General features: G+C 40.0%; 1 protein-coding gene across 3 annotated transcripts in view; it reads left to right on the forward strand.

The window, feature by feature from the left end:
* The first annotated feature begins 346 nt into the window (after positions 1 to 346).
* LOC138199054 (pre-B-cell leukemia transcription factor 1-like) overlaps positions 347 to 26,363 on the forward strand; it is a 70,194-nt gene continuing 44,177 nt past the window's right edge. For all 3 annotated transcript variants that reach the window (XM_069150960.1, XM_069150961.1, XM_069150962.1), the window contains exons 1-2: positions 347 to 985; positions 1,799 to 1,872. In XM_069150960.1, coding sequence (XP_069007061.1) covers positions 798 to 985; positions 1,799 to 1,872 — 262 coding nt within the window. In that variant the 5' untranslated portion in view covers positions 347 to 797. The remainder of the gene's footprint in view (positions 986 to 1,798; positions 1,873 to 26,363) is intronic.

A 26,363-nucleotide genomic window follows, 5' to 3' on the forward strand; every position in this document is an offset into this window, starting at 1 on the left:
AAAATTAAATTGTCTCCCTATGAGCCAGTGGGGACTCTTGGTTCAGGCAGAGGCTGAAACTGAAGCAGACCTCTCTTCCTAGCTGCAATTTTTCACTCTGAGCTCAGACTAACCATCACTATGTTGCCACTACGCACAGTTTCTCTGCTGGTAAATCGGCAGTCACATCTCCCAGCTTCTCATCTGCATTCCCAGTCTTATAGTCCAATGAGAGGCACCTCAAGGTGGGGCTAAATGGTTTTACAGTATAGTCCCAATCACGTCGCGTAGGCGGAGCCAGACTCTCGTGCTCCTTGCTAGGTTGCTCCCTACTCATCCGTGAGCTGCTGTAGCGTACATGACAAAAGCGAGAGGATGGAGTGAGTGAAATAAATCCATACTTCTTATTTCTCACAGCCACTTATTTTTGTAATTTGGCGGGGAGAGGGAGGGGTTCAGACCACTGTGCGACAATACAAGAAAACGTGTCTGTTAGTAAAACAGCTGTCTATCTCTTTTTACGCACACCCTGCTCCAGGGAAGGCAGCAGCAGTTAAGATCAGATTTCACATTCAGATCCTACCAGCTGAGAGAGAAGCAACCAGAGCGCAGGAGGGCTCGTTTCTCCGCTTGTCCCTCCAAACCCCCTTTTTTCTATTCGTTCAGCCCCCCAAAAAACGCCTCTGCCAGGAAAAACCCGGGTGTGCGGCGTAAATATCGGGATTTCCCTCTCTCCTTCCTTTTTTCTTTAATGTATTTTTGCAGGATTTCATCAGCGAGAGAGTCACAGATAATTAGATAAGAGGGCAGAAGAAGAGATGGACGAGCAGCCGAGGTTGATGCACTCTCACACGGGGGTAGGCATGGCAGGGCACCCCGGCCTGCCGCCGCATATGCAGGAAGGCACCGGAGGAACGGACGGCGACGGAAGAAAACAGGACATTGGAGACATTTTACAGCAAATTATGACCATCACGGATCAAAGTCTGGACGAAGCCCAAGCGAGGTAAAGGACGCGCCGGTTCACTGTCAAGGAGGAGGCGGCGGCAAACTAGATAAACAAATTAAAAAGAAGGAAATAAAATAAAATAAATCTTTAGAAATGTCTAAATTTACAATACATTGCGATGTAGATGTAGCAGAACTATAAACAGCTTTGTGCAAATGCCGACAAAACACTACGATTTTGCTCCGATTAAAATATCTCGACAATCCCGTAAACAGAACATTAAAGTGATGGAATATGGCGTTTATTGCCAACGTGTCGTTAACTGAGGGTAAGCTACTTTTTAAAAACACTTAACACCCAGGCAAACTGCTTTTATAAGACCAAACAAATAAATCGCAATATTTATATTGAATATTAATTGCTGCACTCCAGGCTGTCCATGCAGCTTGTTTGCAGTTTACAGCAAATGCAGATTAACTTTCTTACTTTTGATGTATAGCCTAATTCAAATTCCCCTATTCTGTTGGGTACTCCACATTAAATATAGCAAAACTTAAATTATACAATATTTTTTGTTTTATTGATATAGCATAGGTCAGAAATAAATGTATAATATTATAAGCACACTACTAGAGCAAAATAAACTATCAATGAAATTAGAGGACCTGTGTACACACCGATGTTATTTCTCTAAGCCTATTCAAAAATATCTGTAATATTTTTACCTCTAATTACACTGTAACATTTATTAAAAAAAGGAAATCATCTTGAGCAGCTTTGTTGTCCAGTAATTCAGACACTGGTTAAAGTTTTGGTGAGAACTGTTTTTTCCTGCTGTGGTTTGCTTAAAAAGCCACTTTTCTGTTTCAGGAAACACGCTTTGAACTGTCACAGAATGAAGCCAGCTCTTTTCAATGTCTTGTGCGAAATCAAAGAAAAAACAGGTACGTTCATACTAAAGAAATTCAACAATGCACACCGTATTTTGTACCTTTAAAAACTCACAGAGGTACAGTACCTGCCCTCTGTGTGTGTGTGTTTATTTATCGTTAAAGAGTAATTTGCTATTCAGGCTCAAATTCCCATTGGAGAACCTGCTGTTTGATATTCAGTCACAACATAATTCACCATATAAATTTCACTGACGTGATAGACATGTGTTTCCTCCTGTTGCGATAAAGTTTGTGTGTTTTATTAGTTTCACGGTAGCAACTATGGACAATTACTCCCAACAGTCCTTATGAATTATTGTGTTTTGTTGTTTGTTTTTTTCATGTTATGGTGGAATTAACAGAGTATCGAGAAAAACTGTCACAAGCACGTAGATGTCTTGATGTAGAGTTAAGTGCCAAGTCTGTTAAATAGTCTTTCTCCATTACATATTGTGTCTCTCTATTGAAGCTGTTGTGAGAGAGCATGTCAACAGTATAATTGCTAGGAGAGAAATAACGTACCACCGGTTTCCAAATAATTTTCCTTGGAATTTTTTTTGAAATTGCCATCGATAGGATTCAGTGTACTTCAGCCTGATGGCATGCATCTTGTCTTCTGTTCCTCTGTCTTAAAACTGATATGCTTTAGGACTCTTTAAAACGAATACTTTTTAGGTATTGTGTTGCCAAAGCATGCTAGTTGCGAGAGCCAGTGCCTTCTGTGTGTGTTTCACACTCATTAGTGCATGAAATCAAATGGAATGGTAGAAGGAGGAAAATGATATTGTATTCATTGTCTCCCAAGTTGCATTTGCTCATACTTAACCTTTGTAAGTGACGCAGACTGGCAATGTTTATAATGTTTCTTGTGTGTGATCCTATCTGTGCCCGATGCTGGTGTTGGATGTTTTCATTGAGTTTATCATTGAAGTTAACCCCCCCCCCCCTCCAAACACACACACACACACACACACACACCAGAAAAGTGCAGGGGATTCTTTTGAAGACTGCTGGCTGGCTCTTCTTTTTTTTTTTTCTTCTTGTTTTGGTAGATTTTTGGAAGGGGAAGGGCCCAGTTATGCACAGTGTTTTACTCCCTGGCGCTTCTTGGAGTTCATCCAAAGTTCGGCTCAGCTGAGAGTACAAAGTAACTTGGACCTCTTCCTGTCTGCGCACCCTTTCTTTTCTCTTTTAGCTGATAACCTATAAATCCAAGGTGCAGCTCACGGAGCTTTATGCAGGGGATCCAGTTTTAATGAGAAACATTTACTACAATTTATGTTGTTTCTCTAAATCAAGATGATTGTGACTTTTAAATTGTAAATTTGCTTTCTTAAAGCATAGTTTTTGGTATATTCTGAATCATCTGTAGTCGGTAAATGATGCATATAGCCTTTAGGTAACTTTATGTTAATGTCAAATAAAGACCATAAACTTGAAAATTAATACATAATAGGGCTTAGAATAGTATTTTCCTTAACAGTGAACCCAAAAATGTAGATTTTTATTAATTAATATTTTTTTGGTTATATGGGTGTAAAAAGTATCAGTTTTAGAATTTCAGAGTGAGTTGGCTTCTCTGCCAAGTTTTAAAAAAAGTCACAGCTTGCTGGTAAATTTCTTTTAGGTTTTTATTGTGTTGCAATTTAAACTTTATTTTTCTTAATTTTGGAAAAGTATATTTAAGTTGTGCTGGTCTGGGCAAAGCAGAGTGAGTGGTTATTTGACTTCTGTATTTAAAGTTGGTATTTGATGTATGTGGTAAAACGTTAAATCATTATTTTTGTTTGTTGTTTTTTATTCGTTTTTGTTTTAATTTGTAAAATTCTCAGCATTTAAATTCTAAAATTAGTAGTAAAATGTATGTCATCCAGCGTAGTCCAGCAGACTGCAGAGAACGTGTATTGTGTATATTTTCCATTCCTGACTTTCCCTGGAGTAGCTGACAGCACCTGTTGGACACAATGCCAGTGCTTATCTAGGCCTGAACTTGTGACCTGCTCTGTGTATTTTACCTGAGATGAAGTGAAGGATGGCCAACAGAAATATTGTGCAGTATAAACAAGCACAAGAGTGAAGCAACACCCAAAGGGGAAGAAGGAAGGATCACTTTATTTAAACCACTAGGTTTTTTTCTTCCCTTTTTTGACAGAAACTGGCTCTTCTTTACCTAGTTTCATTCCAGACATATTTGGGCTGTCTAATTTACTTCAAAGGAATGCTGTTTTTCAGACACTGTTGCATGAGTGTGTTTGGGGAATTATATATTCCAAAGAGGAGATGAAGCATTATTATATATTATAATATATTTTTTTTATATTATATAAAGCATATTAATTGTATGGGTGTATGTGTCTAAAACTGTGGAGCAAATGTAAAAACAGCTGAGTTTCTTGTGTTCAGTGACACAATGCTGGTGAGCAGTGTTTGGTTCTCATAGAGAATTTCGGAAAATGTGTCCCACAGTTTAAATCCACTGCTATTGGGCCATGAAACTTTAACCTCTCACTAATTTAATTCTTTAAGTAACAGGTTGATAAATATAGAGATGTCAAAATATACAGATATTTTCAAGATGCACTGCTCTGTCTGGGTCTTTACCATCACTTTTTCATGATTGATGAAAAGGCCTCTTTAGATAAGCAAATACTTGACAAACTGTTTTGGATAATGAGCTTCTTTGACCTTTGTAAACACTTCATCAACATCATAAATCTATGGCAGTGTCAAACAAAACTGCTCCTTGACTGAGCTGCTAAGTAAGTGAACTGCTCTGACTTGCTGTTTAATTTTTTTTCTCTCAACCTCAACAAAAAGCCTGCTTTTCTCATGGCCCATGTTTGTGTAGTGTAAGGTTTCAAGCCAAGGGGATCCTCCATTTATAAAAATGACTAGCCGAGTGATGTAATGTTATTTTTTGAAGGGTGAAAATGGGGTGTTTTACAGAGGGCAGCTGAGCAGTGCTTGACAGGATAAAATGAGCCAGAGATCTGATTATGAATGGTGCATGGAAGCACATTGACTTGTCAGACTATTCAGATGTTTGGCATCTGCCTATTTGTGTTACAGTGGATAAACTCAGCTCAGCCCTGCGCATCACTGTAAAAACACTTTGAAGCAGCCTTCAAGATGACCAGGTATGGTGTTATCTTTAAGATGCTTTAAGATGTAACACAACCTGGTGCAGTGCTAAAACGTATTGACCAATTACATGACAAGATGATTGGCAGAAAATGAATCGTTAACACCTTTGAAGTGAGGAATCATTTATACAGCAATATTCTTATATCCAGCTGCTCCAATATGATTTTTTTTTTTTGCATTTCTCTTTCATATTACCCTAAACTGAATATATTTGGGTTTGAGTTTTTTGTTTCTCTATGCTGTTCTTTTCTCTCTGCTCTCCCCTCACCACAACCAGTCGAGCCCGGTGGCCACCCACTTCAGAGTCTGGCTCTGTCCGAGGTTTTCTTCTTTTTACTCCTGGGATTTCTGCTTAAAAATGTAACAAAAATAGTTGCAGATACATTTTTGAGAGGACAGAGTAATTGATTAATTGTTGCTCCTTGAGACAAAACAAGATATTTGAAAACATCCTCTTGCCCTCTGGAAAGTTGAGATTGAAATTCACAGTTTGTAGACAGTGAATAATCCACTCATCCAAATAACTAAGGATTAATTGCATTAATAAACCTGTGTTATTTTCTCAAGCGGCAACCAACAGTGACGTCACTAATTGGTTTGTAGACGGCCGCTATGGAGCCTCGAGTTTGGATTTTGGGCGGTGCCATCTTGCCAATTCCAAGCAGTTTGGAGCCGGAAGTGACCATATTTGTATGAGCTTGGGGGAGAGTAAGCAGTGGATCTGACCGATCTGATTGGAAGTCCAATGATACTACGTCCCACTTACTGATAGCCTGACTGCACCACAGGCATGTCAATCAAACAAACATGCTGCCAAAAACACGTTTAAGCTTATTTTATAATTAATGACGCGATTATTTGTTGCTGGACTGCCATTTTATGAGACTATTTGAATGAGTCTTCGGATCCACAGGCCTTTTGGAGCCAACCTCTGGCGGCACGGTATTGACGCTTAAGGCACTTCTGCATCGGCCTCAATTTTTAGACCCATCCACTTTTATATAAAGTCCATGTCATTTCTTTATTAATCAATTAATCACATTGCACATAAAATGTCAGAAAGTGTTGAGAGACCGCAATACTTCACAATAGGAAGGAGTTAAATTAGTAACAATAATTTCAGTTGTAATAGATAGATGCAGTCCACAGCATGTGTGATACACAGCAAAAGCCTACATGTTCAGGTTAGCTAATGAGTGCATGTTGACTTGATGTACTACCAAAAAGCCACATTGGAGACACATTAGAACAGCTGCAATAACATTTGTAGGCCTTGGAGTAGTTGCAAGTGTAAACAAGCAGGTAGTAACAGCACATTTTACCTTACGAGCACTGTATTACATGGCGATGTAGATGTCACTGGGCTGTGCCTTCGCTCTTGTGATCGTCACTCGGTGGACAACGATTTGTGAAGCTTTTATCTCCCTTTTATCCTTCCTCCCATGTGCTGATACAGCAGCATTTAGGGGGGCGGGGGGGCGAAATGCCAAGCTCGCCGCCACAGCTGTTTTCCCAATCTCTGAGCTTAATCGACCACTGAGAAAGAGGAAGAGCTGAAGTCGAAATCTGTTCCGAGGATGTAGACAACTGGGGAAAATGTGTTTGATTAACCAGCATAAGGCACGCATTGCATTTTTTGTGCTGTATTTGATGCAGAATAATTATCAAAGAATCATCAGTGACTGCCAGCATTATAAATGGTGAGTTAATACCATTACAGTATAGAACAATGTGGTTACATTATACATTATGCAAATTGTCATTTGCCTAATTGATACATGTTAATCATATTACAGAGCTTAATTATAGGAATCTTACTGTGCTGCATTTTGGTAATTAACACTGACAATCACATGTACAGGGAAAGTGATTTATTTTTTTTCCAGAGGGTTCTCTTCTGATATGGTCTCATCCATATGAGAAGGAAGCAGCACTACATTGTTTTTATATTTTTAACTTTTGAATTTCCTGAACCAATGAATGGCATGAATTTTTTCCCCTCTTTGCTGCTGTAATGCAGTTTGTAGAAAAATTACATTTAGCTTCAAACTGGATTGACAGTATGGAGATTACAGAATAAAGGCATGATTCAAGGTGACTTGTAAAAAAGCTTTTACCTAATTATTGACTCCTGTGCTAAGCACTGAGTAACTGGCTGAAATATTGCCGTTCTGCCATTTGCCTTGATCAAGGCTCAAAGCACAATCTCAGTCCCTGCAGGTTTGTTTTTTGTATACTGGCCTCCTTATTATGTTATGAATTTAATCAAGCCTGCAGATTTGTTATGGAAGTTAAATTGCATGTTAAATTGAACATGCACCAACACATTTGAGTGTGGTTGCCATACCAATCCCCCAGGAGTTCATTTTCCGTAATGTAGTGTTTGAAATCTCATTTCCTCTTCTCTCCTCTACTTGCAGACGGAACCAGGCTTCCACTGTATGTTCACTATGAAGGAGGCTTGGCTGCCACAGCTTTCAAATACTGGAGGGAGGGAGAAAGAAAAGAGAGGGAGAGAGAGGCTGCTTTACACATAGTGGAAATGACACAAATTAATATACACTACTTAAACCAGACCAAGATTAATGGTTCCCTTTCGCTGCAACTTAGTCCCACTGTCAGTTGCCGGGTGCTCGTTGGACAAAATCAACACTAATCAACATTTATTCCACTTTTGCCCTGGGCTCTCAAGACTCTGGCAGGGCTGCCTGTGCCCCTCCCCTCCCCCCTCCTCCCAGCAATCTACCCCTCCCTCCGTTCGTCTCGCTACGCTTTTCACCTCTCATCCAGCTCCTCCATACATCACCCTCCTCACACCGCTCGGCTCCTCAGAGGAGAGTGCGCCCCCTCCTATCAGGCCACATTAGAGTCATGATAGATTTTCTCTTTTCATTTGCATCTGATATTTAACACAGCAAAGCAGTTGCTCTGTCATTTTACAGTACAGGCGTAAGACTGTGTGCGCACAGGCTTTATGTGTGTATGTGTGCAGGAGTCAGTAATCTTATCTGCCCTCAGTCGCCACTGCACTGAGAAACATTCACTGTTCGTTAAGGTGCTTTGTATCTGGTTGTGTATATATACATATTTCACTCACACTTTATTTTATGGAAAGTAGATTTTTAGATTTCCCAGTCCTCGGACCTTGGAGGTCACTTTCTCAGTACTCTTCCAGCTCGGATAAAAACATGCCCACAGGTGTAATTGGTTAGAAATATGCCCAAAATGAAACAGCATTTCGATCAATGTGATTATGTTGATTATGTTCTTTGATATATAGTATACTTGTATTTCTTCATTCATACTAATTTTCCATCGCAGAAACAGTTCAGCCAAATTAATGCAATTCAAAGGGTGAAGATAAGCAGGATGCAAGAGGAACAAAATTTAACTTTTAGTACAATAACTGCCAAGATTATCACTCGTCAAATATTTACTCAGTTTTTGAAAGGTGCAAGTAGAATTTTAACAGTTTAAGTTTTTTAGCTCAAAGTTTTCTGTGTACATCCATCACCATAATTCATTGCAAAAACTTTGCACCTTGTCACAAGGGAAAATATCTAGATGCTCGACACAGAGGCAGAAAAACTGTACTTCTAACAATTTTTAAATCATCAAAGACCAGGCAGGTGAACACAATACCAGGGGAAAGGATGAGTCCAAAGCCTAGGTAGCGTGCAAAGATGACAAAATGCTGATGAAGAAACAGGAAAAGCAAAAAGAGAGAGACAGCCAGTAGTAGTGGCAGACTGTAATTAGAAATATTGGGTTGGTTGATTGCAGAGAATCTGCAGTTGGGGCAGATTGGGGAATTAGGTAGCACGTAAGGTGTGTGTGGCAGGCAGGTTAGGATCGAGAGTATGTAATGTAACATTCTAAGATCTAGAGTCTGCATGTTGCTTTATTCTCCTCTGAAGATGAAATTGTGCAAACAGCTGATGCCTCTTTCCCTACTTTGCAGAGATATTCAGCACAGTGTTGTCCGTCTTGTAAGATTACATGGCCAGTGGCGTTGTCATGGCTCCAACTGGCCTCATTGAAGTGACACAGAGTGCTTTGTCAGCTTTGTGTCTCAGGTGCCAACCTGCACTACCCAAAATAAACGCTAGTTAAATGTGGCTGGACAGAAAATTGCAGAAGCATGTTGGGGCCCTTTACCCCCCCTTAAAAGGAAACAAATGTTCCACAGCAGAAATGTATTGTGGTTTTGGACGCCTTCCAAGTGCTGACACCAACGACGTGGTGGGGGACGTAAAGCGTAGAGTTTGATCGTCTGCAGCTTCAGCAGGGGTCCCAGCTAGTGGGACCACAGACACAATGGATTTCCTTTTTATTCATGTGACCTCTTATTCATTTTGAATTGATTATATTACACTGTAAACCTATTCATTTTTGACAGCTCTTTGTCATTTGTGGACATTCTCCTCCACAAATAGTGTATGCTTACTGTTGTTAGCTCCTCTTCCTGTTTAATAAGTGGTCTTTCATTTTCTCTCTGGGGTGCAACATTACACCAGGAAGTAAGCAGAAGATGTGATCTTAGTTGAATTCGCTGTCAGACTGATGTTCAGAGGTGGTAAAACATGAGCTTGTAAAAAGTCATACGCAGAGATTTCTTTCCGACCGCTGAAGTGTTATCACTGGCCATGTCTGCCCTGTTGGATTTGGCTCTGAGTGTGTGATTCCTGTTAGATCTCACTGTGACCGGTGTGCTGCCATTACATTTTTTTGACCAGTTGGACTGAAATAAAAGTGGGAGTCACAAAGGCTTGAAATAGAAGCTCGGTCCACACGACAGTAATAAGGAACCAGTAGCTAATAGTGAGATAAGAAAAGAGAATAATTATATTTTCTGAGAGCAAGAAGTATAGTAATATTTCACTAAATATAGACTGCAGAGCTGGAAAGGTTATGATTTGGAGTATTTAAGACAGGATCGTCTAGGAGTTGTTTAAATTGACCCATAGGGGGTCACTGTCCCATTTAAGTGACGCAATAAACATTATAAAACAATAGAGAATTTTTGGAAATTATGAAATGGTTTGATTCATCAGGCTGCACTGACAAATATTATAATCAATAATTTGCTTGAAGTCAACTTCAAAAAAGGTGAAAATGTACCAGTATCTCAACCAAATCAAACTATCTCCTGCATGTCCAGAGAGGCTTATAATACTGATGTGATGTCGATGTTGGTCAGTACACAAGTGCTGTCTATCTACAATATACAATGCTGCAAAATGCTATGAAACAAGCGAATTTTCACTAACTAAGCAAACTTTTTAATGTTACAGAGTGACCTTTCTTTCTCCAATAAACTGACCTGTTGGCCAACATTTTAATTTTGTAGTTTGGCTAATAGAAAATACATTTTGATAAAGCCAGCCTTAACTTAGCCTGCTAACAGCATTCCTCCTGCCCTTGATAGACAGAGACATTTGGCACAGAGAGGTTGTAATGCAGGTGCTCTTTATGTTTTAAGGGGATCACTGTTGTGATAATGGCATAACATTAGTGCTCAAATGATTAGGAAATCAATCCTTTTATTGATGGACAGACAAGTAATTATTGATGGTTGGATTTTCTGCTGTCCCTTATAACTGTATGTTGAATATGTGTGCATTTTTTATTGTCTGATACAATAAGCTAATAAAAGTATCACCATGAAATTGTGATTGACACTTTTCACGGACGTTTTATAGACTACACAATCAATAATTTAATTTTAAAAAAATTAATTGGTAATCAAAATAATGATTACGGTAGTTTAAAAAGGCTAGCTGGTCATCTTGTCATTGCTATTCTAGCTGATACATTCACATTGCTTCCACCTTTATTGTAAATAGATTGTGTTGAAAAGTTGATAGTCTGACAACAGAGATGAGGTTTTAGAAGTTTGGAGATAGTGTAACCTTGATAAAATGCTCATCTCAGTGACACTGATTTTCACCATCCATCTTCATCTGATATGAAGTATGCAAATGGTGGCATCAGCTGGGAATGGAGTACAGTGCTGTTAAATGGGCCATTTCAAATGTTCTTTGTACCATGCTGACTTCCAAAAAATTCAGTGTCAGCCACCCTGGCACATTCTGAGGTCTTTTTGGACACTTTTCCACCTTTAGCTCACATCTTCTTCTGTGTATTCCAATTCTATCCACCCTGACTTCCCCCAGTTTTTTATTCCCTCTCTCAGCTTTTCCCTTCCCTTTTCCTTGCCTGCCATACAAATTAGGGACACTGACAGTGTCAGAACAGCTACTCATGAAATATTAACCGCTTGTAGAAAATTTTACATTGCTACATTCCTCTCCATTTTTAACCATGTCAGCACAAACTGTAGAATATTTATTTGTGTGAGTTCAGTAAGGGTATTACAGTAACAGCTCTTTTTTCATCTGGGACTTGATATCCACCAACCCTTTTTCTATGTGCATGTTGTCTATCTCACCTTAAATATATTTGCTTTGCAAATTGAAGCGATTCCTGTGTGTTTATTTTTACCCACCCCATCTTGGATAGATGCTTTCTGGATATTAGGACCTGTATGTAACCACGTGTTTGTTGCCTTATGAACCAGGTAATTATTTATTTATGAGTAGGATAAGACACTCTACAACACTTTACATATAGTTGTTAAAAATATTTGCATGCAGGAAAAACATGAAATAACCGCAATAAACAATACTTTTGCCTATAGTCAATATTCTTACATAAAAGACACACTAAGAGCAATGATGCTTTTCTCATTTGCCTTTAAGACGGTTGATCTTGTTTTTATTTATTTTCTATCTCTTCAGCTCACTGCTGGTCTCTAAGCGTATTCAGCTTAGTTGGCAGTTCGTTCCGACCCTCCCACCCCCACCATTTTCCCTCCCAACACACACACACACACACACACACACACACACACACACACACACACACACACACACACACACACACACACACACACACACATCTATAAAGATGGAGCTGTCAATCATCTGTAGGCTTCCTGCATCGTGACAGGTAACATCGGTTCTCTGTGAGGGACTGGAACAATGACTTTTGTTGTCACACGTGCATTTCTGTGGAGACTTCATTGGACAGTATGTTCACATTGAATTCAAATGATCTTTTCAGTCTGAAAGGAAGGCAAACAGATGATAATCCAAATAATTTCAGTGATTGAATAGTGATGCAGAGAGGCCGTTTAGATCATGAGATATGGATTCAATTTTTCTTTAAAGGTGTAACGTTGCCCTCAGTACTTTAATATACTGGTTCCAAAATGGGGTCAGGTCACAAGAGAAATCTGTTGTCTAATAATACTGGCATAGACCACTGGTATAAATTGTAAAAAGCATCTAATTGTGTGTATTATCATATTGACTCACCCGTTTCTGTGACAGTAACAAGGTAAATCAGCTGGATTTCAAGTTGTGAAGATTCCGGTGTAAATATTCTCTGTCATTGCATTGTTGCTGTAAAAAATATAGTGGAGGAAAAATAGTTAATGAGATGTATCCTCCTCTCATATTATATGAGGCTGGGGCTTCCTCTCTGCTTCACTAATGATGATGTGTGGCACAGGTAGCTGTCAGCAAGGCAAGATTAATTAAAAGGAAAACTAGGCCAATTTGTCATATTCTAACTCTGGTCAGAGAGCAAGGCGATTGGCTATGCTGCTGCCTCTACACTGTCCACTGTACGTAGACATTCAGGGCTTGTTGGGTTCCGCAGCTATTTGTGAGAAGTTTCATTAGCCCCGACATAGTGTTTATCCTTGTCTCTCTGTTCAGACTGTCTCAACATAGATCTGATCCAAAAGGCGTCTGCTGACTTGCATAATAAACAGATCCAGCACAGAGAAGAGCACCGCTTTGTTTGCTAAGTTTAAAGTCTCAGAGAAGCATATAGCCTTTAACCAATAACACAGTTTGTTACTTGATTTTCGGTGTAGGTCCATCTATGCAACAGGGATTAGCATTGTTGAGAAGCCAGCATTGCACACTGAGGCTTTTCTGCTGCCGGCTGTGTGTCTCACTGTGGGCCCAGTGCAGTTGCAGAAGTCTCGTCTGTTTTGGACTACAGTCTTGACTCCAATGTGCAGCCTGGCCCTTGTCAGCAGCCCTGTCATATCTGTCTCAGGCCTGTCCCAACAGCCATCCCAGACTCCCACGTCATAAAGACCAGCTCGTCCGAGGAGAGACAGGTGTCAGCAACCCATGCCCCCTTCCCCCACTCTTGCCCAGGCAGATGCCTACTGCAACAGACCCTCTATTTGAAGCTGAGCAACCTCGAAAGAAGGGTCATCTCTGCCACCCATTCCCAGTCGCCATATCGCAAAAGTAGGCAGCTCCATCTGCATGTGAGAGTACTCATGTCAGATATGGTGCATCCACCAGAGGAGACGGTCCCAGTCCAAAAGCATTACAGACTGGGGCCGCTTCGTGACTGACTGACACACTGACTGACAGCTTGATTGTGTTCTTTAGGAACAGGGATAAAAGGCTCTCATGAAGAGGCTTTCGTAACACAAATCGTAGTCAGTCATGCTCAGAAAGAATTATTTGTTCCTTTGTATGCATTGTTTTTTCCTTGCATATAGACAGGTCAGTTTTACCTTACTAATGATGTGTTGTGCAATAGTAGTTCCCCATGTTTTAGCTGACAATACTTTTTTTTTGGACTAATTCTACAAAATCAGCCATGGAATCTGGCTAGTTATAGTCTGGCAAAACTTCAGTCCTAAGGAAACAGGCATCAGAAATTCTATGAGGAAATACTCACTGTTTATCAAGATAAAAGCCGTGTAAGTTCTTACCAGTATGGGCATTTGGGCTGGGATACTAGACATTGGGCTAAAGTACAGAATGAGCAAGACTGTTTAAGTAATTTAACACAGTGCAGCTCTGGTATGGCTTTATTCTGAGCGTCACTTGAAAATGTGTTTTTTGGAATATATTCTTTAAGTAAAGAGACGAAGAAAGAATTATTCCTGAAATAAAGTTTCTTCATTATAGAGGCAAATTTGTCTATGCTCTGTTTGATGATCTACCTGCTAAAGCATTACACTTTAATTCCAAGAAATGAAAAGAAATAGTGAGCAGAGCGATTGAGACAAAATCTAACATCGTATTGATATTGCTATTGTATTGGTACTGTAGAGATGACTATTGGTGTTTTCCCAAAATATTCACACAATGTGATTTTTGATAAACAATTATTAATAATGTGGGCAAATAATAAAACAGCTAGATCAGTCTGCAAGTTCAGAAAATTACATCACTTTAGTGTAATGCGCCTTTAAAAGCAGGAAACAACACTTATACTTGGATATTAATAATGTAATTGTAGTCATGTATTTGAATGCTGCAGGAGCACCAAGTGATGGATATTTTTAATGATATGAAGAGTGAATCCCAGAAAGATCAATACTGGCACACACAGAAACACACTGACACAGATGTACACACAGAGTGTCTGTAAATGTGAATCGAAGAGCCTGGTGAGGATGATTGTGCTTCCACACTAATATTGTTTTGGTCCATAAGCCATCTAGTCTGATCTTACTGGCTGAAGGTCTCCAGCCCAAATGACTCTGTCCCCATTGCTGGTGCTGACAGAACTGACAGTCCTCATGTTTATTTCATTTTGCGTCTAGGCTGTCTCATTTCCCTATCCTCCGATGTCATTAACGCTCTGAGCCAGGACCCTGCACTGGTGTACCTAATGAATTCCTCTGCGGCTCCTCACTCCCCACCTAGTTACCCTGGCGCAATGTGTCAAATTAAAACAGGCTGGGAAAAGAGAGGACACACTATTTGAATGTGTGTGTGTGTGTGTGTGTGTGTGTGTGTGTGTGTGTGTGTGTGTGTGTGTGTGTGTGTGTGTGTGTGTGTGTGTGTGTGTGTGCTTGTTTGTTTTAAGTTGTTATTACTGAGTGAGTGTTTTCTTGACCATTGAGAGCAAATGAACTTTTGATCTTTCAATTAAAAAAATGAGACAACAACAAGAGATAAAAACACCTCTCTGGTATAGCAGTGAGTTTGATGCTGTAAAACAAGAGCTGCTTCTGATGTCAACACGCTGTTTTAGCCTTTTTGGGTTTATGATCTGTGTGATTATTATTCCTTACTTGTTGCTTTTAGTGTTTGGGTACTCCAGGATAATTCAGGAAATGAAATCGGCAGCAGTGACGATGCCTGGGTGACTGCTAATTGTGCCTTATTTAGTTGTCATTGTGATAAGCGTAACGAGGCCAGACATGTTATTGAGCTGTTAGGCTGCAGTGGAGAAGCTGATTTTTTTACATTCACCCCATACTGATGGAGCCTTTATGATAAGCATTGTGTTTATGGGAGTGTGAACAGGATTTTTACATCAAAACATGTATAGCAAGCATGCTTTTGTAAAAATAACACAACACGCTTTTCACTGCACCAATATTTGTTTCTATTCAATGAGTATGAGTATGAGTGTATATTGAGCTGAAGCAAGGCCAGTGCTGTGACATAGTCTATTTCCCAGTGGAGACTATCAAGAAGTGACCACAGTACTGCTGCCGGAATGTCAAAGAAGGAGGCCTCGCAATGTGCCTTGCTCTCTTTCTCTGACAGTGCCGGAAGATGGAAAATGGTGCCAATCAATTCAACAGAGCAGCACGGGTGGCTGTGCTGAGAGGAAAGCTGGGGGCGTGGTAATGGCATGCAGGAGGAGCGCAGTGCATGATTATGGCTCCCTGCTGCAACTATTTCCCCTCACCGCTGGGTGTTTATTTCCCCTCACCGCCTTATGTGCTGAGTGACTGTACACCAATCACAAGATTCCTATGGAGTCTTTAGTGAACCACAATGGCATTCTGTTGTCTCATGGGAGCATTTGCAGGGTCTCCTTCCCAGCATCTCTATTTTACAGAGTCACGGCCGTGTTTCGGACCACCTTGGTGCTCCAAGGCCAGAGCTTGTTAGAATAAAAGAATGTGCTGTTTTAATTAAAGATTAGTAAATAGGCTTGAATGCGCCACATCTTCACATCTTGAGAGAATTGCGGAATCGTAGTTGTAATATGTTTTAATCAAGGATTAATTAAAAAATAATGGGAATTTTATTTTGCCTGGCAGGCTGGGTTTGGACATGATTCTGGCATCTGCTGTGAGCTCATCAGTAGAATATTGAGCACTTCGCCTGCTTGACAGGAACACAGGAAGACAGTCAAGGTCTCTTGAAAACAAAAGCTCTGCCCTCTCCCCTGTCTGGAAAAAAAGTAGAAAGGAAAACAGACATCTACTGTGGGAGGGAGTGGCCAATGCACTGGCTTAATTAAAAAAAAATGTAAACCCTCCCAATCATCCTCACCCATCTTGCCTCTTTTTCAGCTGGCAGAGCAGCAGAGTGGCTCTGAGACACGGAACACTAGTTGTGCTGGCAATTATGTTAATGGGATGCTATTAGGCCATGATTCCGTATGAGCGATTGGGGAGAAGAAGAGCCCCGGCGGCAGTAAATGATAACGGAGCGTGCGCCTCGTTGATACTGCTCCAGCAGGATCATTTGCATAATGAACCCTCCCCACTAACGAGGGGTGTGGCCTCGACACTGAGCTACTTAGAAAGCTCAGGAGTCACAGCATGAGGCGAGCCGACACTGAAAGCACAATGTGACAAAAAGATTCATGGACTTCACTAGTCGTTGTGAAAGCCATTTTGGCACGAATGTAACTGTAGCATGCAAATTCTTCCCCTCGTTCCTTTGCAAACTCAGTTTACAGGCACTGCTTAGTGTTTCCCTCTTACAGAGGGACATGGCCATGCAATTCCTTTGTAATACACTCTTACATTGAAAAATGAATGAGGAAATCTCCATGTTGCTGTCTTTTTGGTGTAATACAGTCATGTATCTTGGACTGATTGAAATCAAAGGTGATCTTTTGCTTCTATGTAGTGTTTGCACACATGGCATAATTTTATTTCTGGCAGCTTCATTCTAAAATGTCTTTTGTTTCCATAAATAGTTACAAATAAAATATTCATTGTGCTGCCTTTTTCTGTTTATTCATGTTCTCTTTTTTTTTTACTTTTTACCTTTCTCTTCAGAGTCAGCATTTGCATTCCATGTACACACACATGCAGCATGTAGAATTTTGGGCTGTATGATTCACCAAGCGTTCAGAAGGAAACTTCCTTGGGGCACTAAATCCCTTTGGATTTCCTCGGCAGCTAAAATAAATCAAGCTGAACAGGGACTTTATTCTCACTGCTATATTTGTTAAACACGCTGGATGTAAGGTAGCCTTTTTGTACTCATTTGTAAAGCTGAAGTTATGCACTGATGCTATTGATCCAAATCCTAACACTTTATTAATTTGGTTGCACAGTGCAGCATTTTTATTTATGCATCTCTCCTGTCTCTTGATGTCTTGATGTATTATTTGTGTGTCCACACAGTGTGTATATTTTCCTGCTGCGCGGCCTGTCGTCTTTAGACACAGCCTCGGGATTGGATCAGAATGATCTGGAGGCCCAGGGGAAGACATTAAACACCCAGAATGCTTCTCAGGCTGCTCTCCCCTCCTCTTTTTCTCAACCTTTCATTCTCCCTTAATGAGAATTTCTCCTAATTATTTTAGTGGCTGGAGCGTAGGGACACAGTTTAGAGCCCTTGTGCTTAGACGTGAAGGCTATACTGATGAAGGCAGGGGATCAATAATTTAGGCACTAGCCTTAATGGTGGGGTGAGGAAAAAGCCACACATCTGAGTCAGAGATTACATTTTTAAGGCTCCAGCCGAAGTTATCTAGAAACCCCTGAATGTGCTTGCTGTAAACAGCTGACACATTTATGTTTACTTGATTTCTAATTGCTCTTACTCTAAAGCTAAGTCTGTGTCTAAGTGCTTGTTTACCTAGCTTTGTACAGTATATCCTGCATTCATTTGTTGTAGTCTGCAGAGTCACTCTGACAGTGTCTCGCTTGCCAAATGATTTGCATTTGAAGTACATGGGGATATAATTGATTTAGAGGCATGAATATTGATAGTATCTTATCAGCTTGGTGCCCATCCCTCAAACCGCTCTGTGGAGAATAATGGCCCTTCGAGCATTTTTCTGGTCATCTTTCTTTAGCGGATGCACACATAATCTTTAAGTGTACAGAGCCTCAGCTCCATGAAGCCCTTCCATCTCCCTCTGGGGAGTCATCCATGTATCTTTTAAGGACTCTTCACATCAAGAAGGCCTGAGTAGGGTACCCTGCAGTCTCTCCCTCAATTATTAAAGCTGGGATTTTGATGCTCTTTTTTAATTTCGCCTCGGATACAGAGAGAGGGAAACCACATGCAAAGGACAGTAGCCAAGCCAAACCTCACATCCCTTCATTGAAAGAAGAAAAAGATGGTAACAATACTCAGTTTATTGGAAGATTTTTTTTTTTTAATAGAAACTTAGAGAAGGTTTTAAAACATTGATATGGATTTCATATTGCAGACATTCCCGCTTCAAACAGAATTATTCACTGCATTGGAAAACATTACAGTTTCCTACTGCTGCATACGCTGTCAATGTGTAATAGAAAAAAGGGCTGCATCAAATTATAACAGGGGACACATTTGCTCTCAGGGTTCCTTTTGATTGATGTATGAAAGTTGTGATCCGAGCACTAATAAAGTCCAAATGGCTTGGATTGAAACTTTACTCATGACTCGGCCTGACAACTCCCACAACAGACAGCATCCTCTTATCTGGTTGCCATATAAGTGGTAAGATGAGTAATGAATCAACTAAACACATATGAGTACATCACCCACCAGAATATCTGCAGCTTTAATTATTTTACCCAGAAATTAACATTTTGTTGTGCCTTCTGTTTAACACACTGATTCTTCAGTCCAGCAGCACTAGTGGAAAATAAAACACTTTTATGTGGTGTTCAGGAACAGCTGCAGCTTTCTCAGACCCCTTATTTTGAAAATTCTTTACGCCAGTGGTCCCGCCCCTTCCTCTATGTAGCCAAGATGGCGACCGTTTAGAGTTAAAAGTTTCCAGTGTTTCACATCTCCTATTTGGACCATGTGCATCATCCTGGTACTTATAGTACACTGCATGTTTCTGTACTTGACAGTGTGAACGCACTTATGCACTCCAAATAGTGAGTGTTAGTACACAAGTACGCCATCTGGAGCACAGCACAGGTCTTTTTAACATCCATCCATTATCTATACCCACTTTATCCTAAAGAGGGTCATGGGGGGGCTGAAGCCTAACTCAGCTGACTTTGGGCAAAGGCGGGGTACACCTTGTACAGGCATGAGACCTTTTTGATTTTCTCTGTTTTAAATTCTATATATATTTAATCAATGCAGGATACTGTACTTTATAAATAGTTCCATCCATACCACTAAATTTCTCTGAATTTCTCCAGTCTTCATTTTCATTCATTTAATTCCAGTCTTAATTAATTCCCAACTCAACACTGGTAATTTATACTAAAAACTTTCCTCGCATGCATTTTAAACAGGTAGTGTAGGACATGACAAAAAACGGCAAAAGCACAGTAGTTGGAAAAGATTGAAAACTTAAGGAGTACCGTATTTCAGTTGAAAAGATAATTTTTTTGTGAATCCTACTTCATTTTTAGGGGCCGAGCACCAATGGTGCGAAAACCCTATTGTTTTTCAAGGAATTATTATTAGGGCCCGAGCACCGATGGTGCGAAAGCCCTATTGTTATTCAACGATTATTATTATTCTCCGTAAACAACTGCACTTTTGGAGGCTTTATCATACTCAAAAACTCATGAAAGTTGGTACACTCCTGGCGAAAGTCACCAAATGGCTCGCTAGCGCCCCCTAAACAGATGCCCTGGCGCCTTCATTTACCTACATGCACGAAATGGACATGTGTATCACATCTAGATGTACAAAAAAGTTACATTGGGGAAGGAAGTCCACCATTTTGAATTTAGTCACCATTTTTAGCGATTCGCACATGTTGTACTTTAACGAAGTCCTCCAAGGGATTTTGTCGGACCGACTTGAAATTTAGTCAGTGCACTCTCAACATGTTTGGGATGAAAAGTTATCAAAAGAATTAGTTTTCGTCCATCGGTGTGTCCGTGGCGTGGTGGCCATTTTGGGCGTCTCACCATGAATATACAAATTACTGTAAATCTTATGTACATGTACCTTCTCCAAACGTTACATGTATGATAACAGTCTGGCCCTGAACACATCTGTATGGTTATATTCGCTCATAGTCATAGTGCCACCTGCTGGCAATAGGAAATTACACTTTTCATACTTTCACATGCTACATTGAGCTGGTTGATCAGATGAACCTAAATTCGAGTCAGAATAGCCTTAACATGTTGATGATGATATATTGAGAAGTTCGTGCGGCTTTGTCAAATGGTGTCACCATGGCGATGTGGCAAAGTTTTGATGTTTCGCCATGACAAAGGAAGTTGATGTTTAAGGTCAAAGGAAACTTGGAAACTTGAAACCTCATGAAACGTGGCACATACATCCGGCATGGTGAGTCAATACATCTGATATATGTTTTGCGCATGGGCGCTCCTAATGGCTCGCTAGCACCCCCTAAACTGCAGCCCGGGCACCTAGTTTCATCTACATGCACCAAATTCGGTGGACACGTGTATCACATCAAGATGTACAAAAAAGTCTCTTGGCACTATGACCTCAACCTAACAGGAAATCCGCCATTTTTGGCGATTCACACGTGTTGTACTTTAACAAACTCCTAGAGATTTTGTCGGACTGACACTAAATTTAGTCAGTGCCCTCTTAACAAAAGTTATCAGGAGAATTTGTTTTCGTCGATCGGTGTTTCCGTGGCGTGGCGGCCATTTTGAGCGTCTTGCCATGAAACTTATAAGTTGCTGTAACTTTTATGTACATATTTTGATCCTCCTCAAACATTACATCTTTGATAAAAGTCCCGCCCTAAGGACACCTACAGTGCCTTGCAAAAGTATTGACCCCCCTTGGCGTTTTTCCTATTTTGTTGCCTTACAACTTGGAATTAAAATTGATCTTTATTTGGATTTCATGTAATGGACATACACAAAATAGTCCAAATTGGTGAAGTGAAATGAAAAAAATAACTTGTTTCAAAAAATTCTAAAAAAAAATAAATAACGGAAAAGTGGTGCATGCATATGTATTCACCCCCTTTGCTATTAAGCCTTTAAATAAGATCTGGTGCAACCAATTACCTTCAGAAGTCACGTAATTAGTTAAATAAAGTCCACCTGTGTGCAATCTAAGTGTCACATGATCTCAGTATATATATACACCTGTTCTGAAAGGCCCCAGAGTCTACAACACCACTAAGCAAGGGGCACCACCAAGCAAGCGGCACCATGAAGACCAAGGAGCTCTCCAAACAGGTCAGGGACAAAGTTGTGGAGAAGTACAGATCAGGGTTGGGTTATAAAAAAATATCCAAAACTTTGAACATCCCACGGAGCACCATTAAAGCCATTATTAAAAAAATGGAAAGAATATGGCACCACAACAAACCTGGCAAGAGAGGGCCGCCCACCAAAACTCACGGACCAGGCAAGGAGGGCATTAATCAGAGAGGCAACAAAGAGACCAAAGATAACCCTGAAGGAGCTGCAAAGCTCCACAGCAGAGATTGGAGTTTCTGTCCATAGGACCACTTTAAGCCGTACACTCCACAGAGCTGGGCTTTACAGAAGAGTGGCCAGAAAAAAGCCATTGCTTAAAGAAAAAAATAAGCAAACACGTTTGGTGTTCACCAAAAGGCATGTGGGAGACTCCCCAAACATATGGAAGAAGGTACTCTGGTCAGATTAGACTAAAATTGAGCTTTTTGGCCATCAAGGAAAACGCTATGTCTGGCGCAAACCCAACACCTCTCATCACCCCGAGAACACCATCCCCACAGTGAAGCATGGTGGTGGCAGCATCATGCTGTGGGAATGTTTTTCATCGGCAGGGACTGGGAAACTGGTCAGAATTGAAGGAATGATGGATGGCACCAAATACAGGGAAATTCTTGAGGGAAACCTGTTTCAGTCTTCCAGAGATTTGAGACTGGGACAGAGGTTCACCTTCCAGCAGGACAATGACCCTAAGCATACTGCTAAAGCAACACTCGAGTGGTTTAAGGGGAAACATTTAAATGTCTTGGAATGGCCTAGTCAAAGCCCAGACCTCAATCCAATTGAGAATCTGTGGTATGACTTAAAGATTGCTGTACACCAGCGGAACCCATCCAACTTGAAGGAGCTGGAGCAGTTTTGCCTTGAAGAATGGGCAAAAATCCCAGTGGCTAGATGTGCCAAGCTTATAGATACATACCCCAAGAGACTTGCAGCTGTAATTGCTGCAAAAGGGGGCTCTACAAAGTATTGACTTTGGGGGGGTGAATAGTTATGCACGCTCAAGTTTTCTTTTTTTTTTTGTCTGATTTCTTGTTTGTTTCTCAATAAAACATATTTTGCATCTTCAAAGTGGTAGGCATGTTGTGTAAATCAAATGATACAACCCCCCCCCCCCCCCAAAAAAAAAAAAAAAAAAATTAATTCCAGGTTGCAAGGCAACAAAAAAAGAAATACGCCAAAGGGGGTCAATACTTTTGCAAGGCACTGTATATGGTAATATTCGCTCATAGTCATAGCGCCCCCTGCTGGCAACAGGAGCCGAGAAAATAATTAAAACTGCAAGCGGGGATATGCGGTCCCTCACACGCTGCACGTCTGGGAGCCAACGGTCCGGACCCACCGGCTCCCCGACGTGCAGCGTGCGAGGGCCCGTATATCACTGCTTGCAGTTTTTATTATTATTATTATTTTTATTATTATTTTATTGCTGTTAAGATACTAGGTGGATGCACAGTCAAATAGAACAGCCGGTGACTGTAGGGGTGGAGTACAAAAAAGCCATCAAGTCAGACACATTGTGCCTTCCGAAGCTTGAGTGAACTCGCAACAATGCTGATCTCACAGCATATGTGTCTTATGTTAAGGTTTATACCAACACTTGTGTTGGTATATGAGCAGGTTTGTTCATACAACTCATTTAGAAAAAAACTGCATATATTTTTTTTATATGAACCTGACCTTTCATGTGTCAGACTGTTTTGCTAAACATACACAGTTTACTCGCCTAAACATATGTTGTTCTGAAACATTTTCAGGCCAAACACAAGTTTACATTGTAAATGTTTTATGAAAGTATCTGAAGCCCCCCAACAGTTTGCATGGGTTGTAATGTGTCCAGAGTACCAAACACTCACCTCCAAAGTCTGGCCAGATTCATTCAGAATTCAAACTAAATGTTCCCACTTTTATACTGTTTTATTTTGGACAAAGTTCTTTTACAACTCCTTGTATTTGATATTTGGGGGGGTTTGACTTTTAAAGCATTGGATGATTCATTTATGCGTCACAATCACTGGTTTATTTTATAGCTTAGTGGTCATCAGCTGATTAGTGACAATCCATCATATATATGAAGGTCTGTCACTTTGTTATTGGTGCTGGGCTTAGGTATCTGCACCAGTAATGTAAAATGTTTGAACTCGACCGTATTCCTTACTGGGTCCTTTGATTTACTGTAGCTGTAAATTTCAGTCCCTTTGGTGGAATTTGTAAGGAAAATAATTTACCCACTACAGAAATGTTCTCTCTTTGATCTGGACTTTGTTGTACACACAGAATTTTGTGTGCTATACGACACGGAGAGAAAATTCAATGCTGGGCCTTGTGCCATCTACAGTTATCACACATCACTGGACAGCACATCAGCTGACTGAAGGGTGCTGTAGTATGTGCACACTTCGCTCAGTGATGTGTCAGCATGATAACTCAGTGAATTACATGCTTCGATCATGTTTGGTTTGTATGATTGAGACAAAGTTGGAGGTTTATCTTTTGCTGTAGCGGTAGGATTGGTTGGCAGGTGGGCAGGCAGGCATCACCAGGATTCTGGCCAGCGTGGAGGCAGAGTTTCCGGTCTATTTCCAGTGCAGTGTGTTCATTCTAGGTGACTGGGGTGACAGTGTGTCATTAAAAGCCCGGCCTCTACCTCTATCCAAGTGTGAAATGCTGAACCTTGTAGATTCTAGTCTTCTTTTTTTTGTTAAATTGGTTTGTCGTAAGTTCTGCTTTTGAGGTGAAGAACATTGTGCCCCCGTTTGAATTCAACCACATATATATATATATATATATATATATGTATGTATATATATATTCATTGTTTTTCAAGACACATTATTTACATTAATTCAGACTACACGGACAAATCACCTCAATAATAAAATCGGTGAATTACCCCATTTGTTGACTATTTCAAAACCAATTTATAGTTGATTCAAAGATATACATCTTTATTGGATAAACTGTATGGTTTTCTTGGCTCTGGTTTATACTATCTGTTTTATAGGTCTTTCGTGACATTTAAAACTTTATTGGACAGGACTTAAAAATCTGGATATATAATGATAATGATATCAGACTTTGTGTGTAGGTTGTGTTTAAAATAGTATATAGAGAGACAGATGAGCCCAACCCATGTGGTTTTAATGCTGTTGTCAGTCAGTAATGGTGTACAGTAAAGAGCATGTAACAAATGCTGAAATAAAAGAAAAATTATATATAAATATTAAATATAGCAAATGTGATGTTGATTTTATCATGCCAATAATCCTCACCTGACCCTGCAAGTCTGTAACAGCTGAGTGATTAGTTCTTTTAGAGTCTTTAAGGGTTTTATTTTTATTTATCTTTCAATGATGCACTGAGCTGAGATGTATTTGCTGCACAGAGATGGTTTAAATGTGGTCCAAGAAATGCTATACATTGGCTTAACATTTGGCATGCTAAGCCAAATGCTTTTTTTTTCCAGAGGCAGGTGTACATCCTCAGCCACGAGTGCAGAATTTAAAAGGAGCTGGGGAGGTAAGCTCTACAGGGTAACCAAAGTAGGAAGTCAATAAGGCCTGCATCTTTTATGAAGGCAGAGGTATTCAGATCACGGCTCTGCAGACAGAGAGAGCAGGCTGCTGCTTATATGAGAAGACAGAGAGTAGTAGAGTCTAAATCTCTCCTAGATATACCCCAGTCCCCATTAACACTGTAGCGGCTCATTACAGCTCATGCCTCACAGTATGTGTAGTTTCTAACACTGTATTTCCAAAACTTTGCAATTATCGTGATGATGTAATAATGCTTGAATTTATTTTTTTATGTATTTGGGTTACATTATTTAGATGTCATGAGCAGGCCTTATTTTAAGAATAATTATGTTTTATTATTATTAACTTGGATCTTCTTTTCATAGTTTTCACCATAATTTCTGTTGCATTTGGCAAAAGTGTTTATACTGATATAGCTTCTGAGATCTGGGATCACGTTTAACATTAGCACAACAGGGATATGTTGAAAACAAGTCAGTCCATGGAACATCTTAAACTGTTCCAAACCACTATATTAAATATACAAGAATGGGGTGAAACACCCAACATGAAAAAGGGGCAAGATGCCATAATCATTTGAACATAAGGGTGTACATTTTTGGATAGTCTACTTAAAGACATTTGTTGTGCAACTTCACATAAATTAATCATCTGAAGAGTGACAAATGTTTCCAATCAAGTTCAAATAAGCTTTTTTCACCTCCACACACCTGGTCAAAAGAGTTTAAAGTGAGAACAGAAAGTAAAAGTCCTATTCAGTGTTCCAATTTTAAGTGACTTGCAGTTGGAGGCTTAGATGGACATGAAACACATTCTTAAGTATGTTGCAAAAAAGGTTAAGATCAGCATTTAAATATATCGGTTTTTGATTTGAATAAAATTTACAAGCTTTTGTCCATAAAAGCTTCAGGGTAGACATTATCTACAACAAGGTGCATTTGAGCAAGAAAAGTCCAATGTCCAAGCTTAAATTTCTGCTAGGTGCACCAATAATAGAAGGTAGAAGCTAGGGGTCGGGTGTGGTCTCTCAGAATTAGTTATTGAGATGTGCTGTTCAACCATGTGAAAAATCAAACATGTTTAGAGTCTATGAATGGCCACATGCCTTATGAAATGGGGGAGAGAGCAGGTGGAGACGTGATATTGTTTAATAAAAGGGATAATGGTGCACATTTTCAGACAGTTTCTCCAGGGAGACATTGATTATGTTACTTTGGGTTCTACACATGACAAGAGTAATGAAAAACCTAGATAACTAGAAAGAAGGGTTTTATACCAACACTTAAACAGAGCTGACCAATCTCACAGTGAAGAATGTCGAATCATCAGTTTCAGAAAGTTAGCTGGGGGTAATCGGTGACACAGACACAAAGCACGCATGTTGGCCAAAACTATGATAGTAGAATCCTCAAAAA

The sequence above is a fragment of the Embiotoca jacksoni genome, unplaced genomic scaffold, assembly GCF_022577435.1.
Source record: "Embiotoca jacksoni isolate LCO1_2020_lvr unplaced genomic scaffold, fEmbJac1.0.p SCAF_16, whole genome shotgun sequence".
In the NCBI taxonomy this organism is placed as follows: Eukaryota; Metazoa; Chordata; class Actinopteri; family Embiotocidae; genus Embiotoca; species Embiotoca jacksoni.